At 39.0% G+C, this 10,237-nt stretch overlaps 1 protein-coding gene across 1 annotated transcript; it reads right to left on the bottom strand.

Moving 5' to 3' along the window:
* Positions 1-1,407: 1,407 nt before the first annotated feature.
* On the bottom strand, positions 1,408-4,119 carry LOC108996600 (cytochrome P450 CYP72A219-like). The gene is made up of 5 exons (XM_035693708.1): positions 3,746-4,119; positions 3,257-3,474; positions 2,911-3,158; positions 2,412-2,799; positions 1,408-1,944 (listed from the first exon to the last, which is right to left on the bottom strand). Exons 1-5 carry the CDS (start codon positions 4,038-4,040, stop codon positions 1,516-1,518), a joined length of 1,578 nt encoding a protein of 525 aa, XP_035549601.1. The 5' UTR covers positions 4,041-4,119; the 3' UTR covers positions 1,408-1,515.
* Between the last annotated feature and the right edge of the window lie 6,118 nt (positions 4,120-10,237).

Raw genomic sequence — 10,237 nt, 5'->3', positions numbered from 1 at the left:
ATACGATCATGTCATTCCGCATCATGTTTAAATTCAGAAATTATGATTATGTATGTAATATGTCATGCATTTCATGTGTATAAGACACGTAAGCCATCTTAAGTTCAAGTACAAGATAAGATCATATCAGTTAATAAAATGGTCATTCAGATGCATGATACCAATGCAATTCAGTTACAGGGTGGATGTGCAAGCCACGAACTCAGTCGTGGTCCACCATAGTATGCCAGAATACTATCAGTGACTCCCTTTGCTGCAGCGGGACGTGGGGTCCGTGCACAACCTCGCACACAGGGTTAAGTGTATTGGCCAGTCAGATAAATCAGTTAAATTAGTTAAATCAGTTTGTTAATTCAGTTAAACTAGTTATACATAGCATAAACATCAGTATGAACAGTCATGAATTTTAAACTCTCAGCATGAAATTTTTTATGAAAACCTTACGTTTACTATGTTCACGTTGTGATAGATTTTTTATTGAGTTTTCGACTCATTTTAGTTTGTTTTCATGTTTTTAACCACCCAAGTGAGGATGATGAATACGAGTAGGCAGGCCAAGAGTAGAAGGAGCAGTTATTTTTAGTTCAGACTTTCTAAAATAAAATATTTTTTATGACATGAATTTATTCAGTTTATTCATTTAATATTTTTGGGAGACATTTTATTAGAAATTTTCTACAAAATAAATTTCTAATTTCATTTATGAAATTTGAGATCTCTTACCGGATTTATTTTTATGAAAAATACGTGACACTCCTAGCCTACAGGAAGGGGGTGTTACAGCACTGGAACAAAATATTTCAATACCGGTACCGTTTTGTGTACCGTTTCAATATAGTCGATATATGAATAAATTATATATATAAATTATATTCTAAAACAATAGTCTATATATGAATAAATTATATATAAATACATATATATATAAATTATAAATAGCCTATTCTGAATTGAAGGTCAAAAAATAAGCTTGTAGTTTGAAAAAATGGAAAAAATAAATAAATTAAAGGCCGAAATATCAGCCGGTACAGGTTGAAATACAGGCCAGTACAAGCTGAAATATAGGCCGGTATGGCTGGTATTTAGGCCAGTATGAAACATATATGATACCTGTACCTGCCTAGTGGTTGCTCGGTAAACACCGGTCGTACCGGCGGTATGGTACGAGATTAAAAACACTGGTGGAGTGTAATGATAGTAAAAATCGGAAATAATTAAAAGATATGACAGTTCAGCCTCATTTATTTTCGTAGATGAGATAAGATAAAAGTTGAAAGTTAAATAAAATATTGTTAGAATATATTTTTTTAATATTATTTTTTAAAAAAATTGAATTATTTATTTTATTTTGTGTCGAAATTTAAAAAATTTGTAATGATTAGATAAAATAAAATGAGATGAGGATGATTGTAAAAACAAATGAGGCCTTAATTTCATAAAAGATCCCCATGATCAGTATAACAATATAAATTATGAACTACTTAAACCTTGTTATACAAGAATACATATATTGACCTATTTAACAGAATGCAGAATGATATGAGCACCATATTGTGGTTGAAGAGTAATAAGAGTGGAAGGAGCATGAGTATAGGAGGGGGAAAGCTCGAAATAGAAGCGTTGTAGAATGATTGAGAGAGCCATTTTAGCTTCAATCATAGCAAAGTTTTGTCCAATGCATATCCGAGGTCCCCATCCGAACGGAAAAAAGGAAACTTGGCCCTTTGTGGCCTTCAAGACTCCATCAGAGAACCTCTCTGGTTTGAACTCATCTGCATCATCTCCCCAGAGTTCACGATCATGATGGATGAGGATGATCAGTACGAAGACTTGAACTCCAGCTGGTAAAGACAAACTTCCAAGTTTTGTATCCTCATGAACGACTCGATTCAAAGCAACTACAGGTGGGTATAGTCTTAGAACCTCATACAATATCATGGTCACCTGTGACATTGAAAACAACCAATTAAGTTTCAATACGATCGATCGATATATAGAAACATCTATTTATCCTCATATAAAGCCTAATAGGAGGAGGGAGTGAGGTAATTCCTTATAAAAATCAAGATGATTTTGTTCCTAAACTGTATGGGACTTCTCAATACGCTCCCTCATGTGTGGGCTAGTATTTCCGGTACCATCATCATAGATAGGTTGCAGGAGCCCATCATCGGTCATAGGTTAACCTGACTTTGATGCCATATATATAAACACTCATTTCTCCTCATAAAATACCTAATAGGAGGAGGGCGTGGGGTAACTCCTTATAAAGATCAAAATGAGTTTATTGCTAAGCTGTGTGAGACTTCTCAATACGATAAAGTTCTTATAAACTAATTCAATAAGATGAATATATTCATGAGTATGAGTTGCCTCGAAAAAAAAAAAAAGAATAAAGAAAACATACTCACAACTTTTAGATGATTTAATCCATCCAGGTCTGGTTTCTCTTTGCCAAAAACATGTAAAACTTCTTCTCTTGCACGTGCTTGCCAATTTGGATACTTACTCAGCAGAACCATTGTCCAAACGAGCAAAACAGAGGTGGTCTCTTGCCCGGCAAAGTAAAATAGTTTGCATTCCTCTATGACGTCCTTAAGACTCATTCCGATGTTCTTATTGTTCTCGTTTTCTTGAATTTCTTTCAAGTTTGACTCCACAAGTATACCCAATAAGTCCTCATTTATAGCTCCCCCTACTTTTGTTGCATTCTCTCTTTTGTTGATAATGCTTTTGAGCGATGCTTGTATTTGTCTATCAATTTCCTTCATCCTCTTGTTAGTTTTAGTTGGCAGAAACCTGATCAAACCATTCTCATAAGATCAACTAATTTTAGTTACTCAACTCACAATATACATATATATATATATATGTATTATAATTAATATTAATTTTGGAGTAATTAATTACCTCCATCCTGGAATGTAAATAGACTGTACTGATTTGATTGCAAGCTCTGCTAGCTCTCTTTGGAGTTCGAAAATCATTCTCCCTTCTTCGTAGCTACTCCCGAATGCTGCGCGCGAAATTACATCACTTGACAAGTTTTGTAGATAAGGCCATACGTCCAACTCCACCAATCCAGTCTCTTTACTGACCAAACTTCCCCATTTGCTAATCATGTCGTTGCAACTCTGATGAAATCCTGGTAACACATTCTATAACAAACAACATGATAATTGAAAACAATTACCAACATACAGAGGTCATCAGTATCATAATGAGCATATCTATCAAATGGAAATATAAAATTAACCTTCAACTTCTCTAGATGGAATGCTGGATTGATAATCCTTCTATGTTTAGCCCATTTCTCAGCATCATAACTTGCAAGTCCGGTTGCCAGCAATTTTGCAAGTGGATTTGCATCTGGTTTTCGAAAGCTGTAGTTCTTGGAGAGTATATCTTTTAATTGTTCTGGGTTCATAATGTTCACCATTGGTGTCGTGCCAATCCATATAAAGAAGTTCTTACCTGCAGAAAAAATCTATTTACATCTATTTTCTCATTATCCTATGACTTGACATTAGATGATAAGTTCATAAATAAAATATATCCCGAAAAGTCATCACTTAAAACAGAAAGATTGCAAATATTGCATTTCAGTTGCATCTGATGATGTAATCTGTTTCTTCACATACAAGAGGTACTAAAATAGTTTTGTGCAGAAATTAATTACAGTGAAAGAGAGAATCATTATCATTACAAGGCAAAATGGGTGAGAGTAGCATAGAGAGATACATACCATAACTCTTCAAACTTTGATGGAAGAAGGGAAAGGCGCGTGGTGCAATGTCATGGGTGAAGTTCATTGGCATAGATCTGGCTTCATTTATCACCCGAGAGCTCTCCTTCAAGTCTCCAAACAAAATCCGGTAAGAGTTGCCACCAAAACCTTGCTCTCTCAGATGCCTCTCCAGCTTCTTTGGCTTCAGCCACACCCATCTCAGCGCTCTCCATGCTGATCTGAGTACCAAAATGGTTATAATGGACAGCACAATCATGGAAAATGTGATTTCCATAATGTTGAACATAAACATGAGACAAAGAAAGTGAATATATATATATATATATATATATATATATGTATGTATGTATTCTTGTGGGTGAGAGAGTAAAAGAGGATGGGATTGAAGAAGAAAGTGTACGTGCGAGCGGGGCTTTTAAACTTGGGATGAAAGAAATACGTGCTGGCCAAGTTTGTGGTGATAAGACATGGAAGCGAGACGTGATACCCAAGTTTGGCTAGAGGAGCAAACTTCCAAGCGTCTTTCGTCCACTTAACAGGAGTTCGTTATCCATGTATCGACTCTACCAATCGAGAAAAGAAAAGGGCAATACTACCTCATCATTTTACCTCCTCAAAGCTATCAATTAGTGTAATTGCACTTTTTTTTCTTCTAAATATTTTTTAAAACTTTTTTAAAAACTAAAAAAATATAGAAAAACTTTCTAATAGTCACTTTCTTTAATTATTAAAAATATATTAATAACAAAAAAAAAATAATGTAAAAGAGTAGTCAAAATGAAGGTACAAAATGATGGGCATGATCTAGCATTAAAAAGAGGGGAACCAAAAAAGAAGAATAGAAAAGGCAACCATTTGAAAGTTTGTTGACATTTTGCATTTTCATTAATTCAATATTCCTCGATCAAATTCGCCTAAGGAAACCGAACAAATGAAAGAAATTTAAATATATATAAATATATATATATATATATCTATTATTATATATAAAAACAGAGTCATATAATTCTGACGTGGCATTCTACCCATAAAAGTATGTATTCTATCTATTAAATTTGAAATATTATGTTTATATAGCAGTAAACCTTTTAAAAGCAATGTTTGATAATGAACCATTGTAACTTTTAAGTTTCATTTATTTTCTTACATATAAAGATATAAACCAATTCAAGACTCTACCCAAAAGCACTTATTCAACATTTATATTATTTTTTATTTTAAGCGGAGCATATGACTCCGATGTGGTGTTCTACCCATAAAAGTAGGCATTCTACCCATTAAACTCGAAGTGTTATTCTTATGGACTGGTAATCCTTTTAAAAGCAATGTTTCATTATGAATTATTGTAACTTTTAAGTTTCATTTATTTTCTTATATATAAAAACATAAACCGATTCAAGTCTCCACCCAAAGGCACTATTTCAACATTTATATTGTTACGTCAAATAAACCGCCCTATAAACTGTTTCGAATTTCTCCACTATAAAATCCGGTCTCTCTCTAAATCTCTCCCTCATACACAACATAAACAACAATCCGCTCATTGTGCCGTGGAGAGGACATTCCTCTCACCCATACAGTACGGGCCTGGGCCTTCACCTAATTCATGATTTGAGTCACAATACTGAAGGGCCCCATTAATGATGAGAAGGGCCCAACCCACTTCCCATCACCGACTAAGTAACCACCCATCGACAGTAAAGGAATGACAGTTATTATAACAATTCATTAATGCAAGAACCCTCATCCCCAAGTTTGAATTTGAATAATAGATATATCAACTATCACTTAAGCAACAGAATGGTTTAGAGGCTCTATATAAGAGGAGAACCTAGGTAAGTAAAAGGGATCGAATTCATTTGGTATTATTATAATTATCTTCAGTTATTGACTTAGGCATCGAAGGCGTTCCCTTGAACCCCCAAGCCCACTACTCTTTGATTGCAGGTAATCCGTGAGGTGGTGGCAGTGAAACACGTTCATAATAGTTGGCGCCGTCCATAACAGTTTGATTCCAAACATTATCGCCAATGGTGTGTAGAGCTAGGAATCAAGGTCAAATACTCTTTCCCGGGCCATCCCCAGGCAAACGGACAAGTGGAAGCAACTACCATATGGGGGGATACCGAAAAAACGATAGTGACAAAAAGGGCTATGGGCCAACGAGCACTCGAAAATTTTGTGAGTTTATTGAACAACACCAAAAACCTCAACAGGCCAAACACCTTTCGCCCTAGCATATGGAAGTGAGGCGATGGCACCAGTGGAGGTTGGGTTACCAAGCTACTGGAGGAAAAACTTTAATCCAGAAGCAAACGTAGCAGGGTTAGAAGAAAACCTAGACCTATTGGAAGAGATAAGGGCGGATGCAGAAGTCAGAGTTGCAGCTTCTAAGAAGAAGGCAGAGCAATGCTTCAACAAGCGAGTGAGGCCTAGATCTTTCAAAGCAGGCAACTTAGTGCTGAAGGAAACCGGCGTCACCAAGGGAGAAGAAGGAAAATTAGGCCCTTGATGGGAAGACCCTTACGTTGTAGTGACAAGCCATAGACCGGGAGCTTACCTCACCCATGGAATGCAGAGCACCTACGAAAGTACTACGTTTAAGGGAAAGATATGTAGTTTTCTTTTATTTTCATTTGTTGATTTGCTTATTGATATAATTTTTCAATAATAAATGCTTGCACACTTTGCCTACCTTTTCTTTGGTTTTTTCTTTGGACAAACGTGGTCGAGGGATCTTATGCTAGCCTTAAAAAAAAAAAAAATTAAAGGTTAAAAAGGTCGAGGGACCTCCTGTCAACACCTTCTCATCAAAAGGTGACGTGGTCAAGGGATCTCTCACTAGCTTAATAATTCAAGGTTAAAACAGTTCCCCTTAACACCTTCTCACCAAAAGGCGACGTGGTCCAGAAACTCACTTGCTAGCCTAACACTTAAGGTATGAACAGCTTTGCCTGGTACTTAAGTATGAACAACATCATGTCTATATCTATGTACAGATTACCAAGAGATAACAAAGAGTACTTATTATCCTATAAACAAAGTTCAAAAGAGAACAAGGCATCAATGAAGATGGTCGCAAAATATCATTAATAATAATAGAAAGTCTCATCACATACAAATCTTCACAAAAGTTAAACAAATCTCTAAAGGGGTACAAAACTTTCAAAATAGACAAAATCTTATGAGGGGCGAGGAAAAACGTCTGGCATTTCAATCTGGCCTAAGACATCACAAAGATGCAAGGCAACCTCGTTGGCACGAATAGACCTCCAATCCAAAGTTTGCAGGTTCGTCTTTAGGTTGGCAAGAAGAAACTCTTGGAGTTGTTTCACACCAAGTTTGAAACCAATACCCCAGGCTTGCGCCTGAACTTTGGGAGCGACGGCTAGTTGGGGAAGAACCCGATTGAGATCTTGCTACGATTCCTCCAAGGTGAGAGTCAGCTTGGATACTTTTTCTCAAAAATAGAGATTTTCTTTTTGGCAGAATCGACAACCGAGTTGAGTTGAAGATACTCGTTCTGGCTATTTTTGAGATTTTTCTTCACCTTAGTCAAAGCCTTTTTAGCCTTTGCTTTCACGCCCTCCACAGACCTAAGTTTATAAGTAGCCCACATCGCTTGTCCTCTAGGGAAGCCAGGCATAGTCAGACTTGGCCACCACCGTCGCCTCTTCAAGCTCTGCCTTTATTTAGTCATGGCTTGCAACTAGATCATCTTGCTCCTTCAGAGCAAGCTTCGCATCAGTGGTCAACTCATCCCTCTCTTTATTGAAGGCTTCCACTTGGGCGGCCAAATCATCCCTCTTCCACACGGCCACTTTTGCTTGACGAAGGCGACCAGCCAAATCATCCTTCTCTTTGTTGAAGGCTTCCACTTGAGCGGCCAACTCATCCCTGTCCTGCATAGCCATCTCAGCCTGGCGGAGATGAGCAGGAAGATCATCTCGCTCCTGCTCAATGTTCTTTGTTTGGTTTAGGTGGGTAGCAAGTTCATCTCGCTCTTTCTCAAGTACAGCCACCTCTTGGCGGTAGTAGTCACGTCCACAGTAGAACTCGCCAACTCTCCCCGAAGTGACTCAACCTGGACATGGAAAGCAACCAATTTGTCATCAACCGTGTGGGAACGAGCTTCCAATAGGGCAACCTCATGAGCCATTCAATCTTTTTCCTCTTCCAGATGTAATCTCTCTTCCACCAAATCGGCAGCAAGGTGATCGACCCCCTAAAAAAAAAAATAACATAATGTGTTGAATGTTATTATCTTTTCAAAAAACAATGAGGAAAACAAGCAGAAAAGGGAAAGGATACGAGAAGATTAACGGTGCAAAAATACTCCAAGATGGTGAACGGCAGCTTTGAAAGCCTCTTCACGACGAGCATGTGAGGAACTCATCCTGGTGAGATGGTCCCTGAGTAACTCAAAAATCTTCCTTAGGAACAATTAGGGGCGGCTCACCCTCAGCCCTAGGAGAAATACTAAAGGGGGGAAAAGGGATCAAAACCTTGCTCCCACTGACGAGAGAAAGGGCTGGGAAAACAAAAGGTAAATCAGGAGTAGCCCCACCAGATATCATCGAAGCAAGTGGCGAGCCAGAACCTATTGTAGCTTCCTCAACATATTCTTCAACATTTTTCACCTCAACATTTTTCCCCTTAACATTTTCCACCCTAGGTTGTTCCATGGGAACATCAAGGGAACGAGTAGTGGAAGACGGGGACAAAGGCAATGCAGGCAGAGGAGCCTCGAAATATTGGAAGTCCGTTTGAGTAGATGGAGGCACCAGTTGATGGGAACCAAAGTGGGTCTAGACTTCAAGAGTTTTCAAATTGATTGTGGGTTTAAGAGATTTCATTCCTGCGGGTTCAAGTCACCAGCAAGTCAAGATTCAAAAGGATCATATCATCCTTTCCCGAAAGATTATCATCGCCCTTCTTTGTAGAAACATCTCCTGATGTGTTTAAGGGCTGTGCAGCTACAGCTTCCGCCGTAATGATGGCCTCGAGATCCTCATTGGCCAAAGACATCATATCATCCAAGGAAAGAGTTGATGGCACCACAAAGGTAGATGGTTTGCTCAATTTATCCTGAGGTGCCGCCTTCGTGCTCCCACTCACCAGAGAAGTCTTTCCACTCGGTTTAGACAGAAGGGGGGCCAATTTAATGTCACCACCAATCACCTTTGGTGTTGAGTCTCTCGGTTGCTCCCGAAGAGGAGTCAACTTCCTACCTCCACTTAGCGCAAGGGGGAGTAAAGAGTAAGGAGTCACATTTTGAAGAGATGGACTCATCAGAACGATGCGAGACATGAGCCCTTTTGAGTTTTCTCTTCTTTGATCCATCGGCACCAGGGCACGTCTTTTTCCTCAAGTCACCCTGCCGGCAGGGGGCACCCAAAAATTCACGTCCTAATATGTGGGCCTTATTGGGAACCATTAAGAACTTCTCAATGTTGCCGAGGGTCAAAAGCACATCTGAAAAGCATAAGTTAGGGTGAGCTTGAGCCCAGGAATCAACCAACCTCACACTGGCCTCCTCACAAGGGGAAAGAATAACCTCAAAGTCATCCCCATCGGGAACAAGAGACTAGCACGCCTTAACAGGAAACTCTTGAATAAGAGCGTCATCAGTGGGAAATTCCCAACCCTCGCCAGTAAGAAGAAAAAATTTATTAGTCCAGTCTTTACCATGCAAATACTTACACTCCAATTCAACCAATGTCCTCTTAGCCCTAAAACTGCAAAGATTCCCATCCAAACGCCTAAACCAGTGAAGGGAGAAAAACTCACGAGCTGTTAAATCTGGATATTGATCACCCATGGGTTCCAGTACCCTTCTCCACAAAACGCAGCAAGCCATCAAAATCCCCCAGTCGTTGGGTACAAATTGAGCCAAGGTGAACCTTAGGACATCTAACACATCGCGGATTGGTCACACAAAGGGCAATCAAAGCCCCATGGTAAGCATAGCAAAGTAAAGGGCAACAGAAATGGCTATACCTTTGGCGTCGATACCTTTTTGGTTTGGAGTAAGGGCCCTCAAGTTGACAGAGTCGAATATTGAAGTTGTTTCGAGCATTCTCCAGTTCATGGGAAGTAATAGTTGAAGTCTAGGGAGAGCCCACAAATATGGACGCTAGAGGAGCAACGACAATCTGAGGAGGGGAGACGCAGGGTGGTGAAGGTTCAGAGGCAGAAACCACGCCCTTACCTTGGGAAAACGAAGAAGCCATAGAGAAAGAAAAGAAAATGAGAACTCGAAAAGAGAGCAAGAACTCGAAAGGAGAGCAAGACCTTAGAAAGAAAGCAAGAAATGCGAAACAGGCAGAAGTTCGAAAGAGGAGGAAAATCAATAGCAAAGGGGCATAAAATAGGAATGTGCGTGAGGTGACGGTTGACGTGCCTGAGGAATGAAGGTGAAACGGCATTCTGACAAGCCTCAAAAACTGAAACGACACTTAGATTCAAGTCCCATCACACCATAGGTAA

This window comes from Juglans regia, chromosome 9 (genome assembly GCF_001411555.2).
Source record: "Juglans regia cultivar Chandler chromosome 9, Walnut 2.0, whole genome shotgun sequence".
Classification (NCBI taxonomy): domain Eukaryota; kingdom Viridiplantae; phylum Streptophyta; class Magnoliopsida; order Fagales; family Juglandaceae; genus Juglans; species Juglans regia.
The sequence above is the reverse complement of the archived record's forward strand: the minus strand, read 5'-3'. Positions and strand labels throughout refer to the sequence as shown.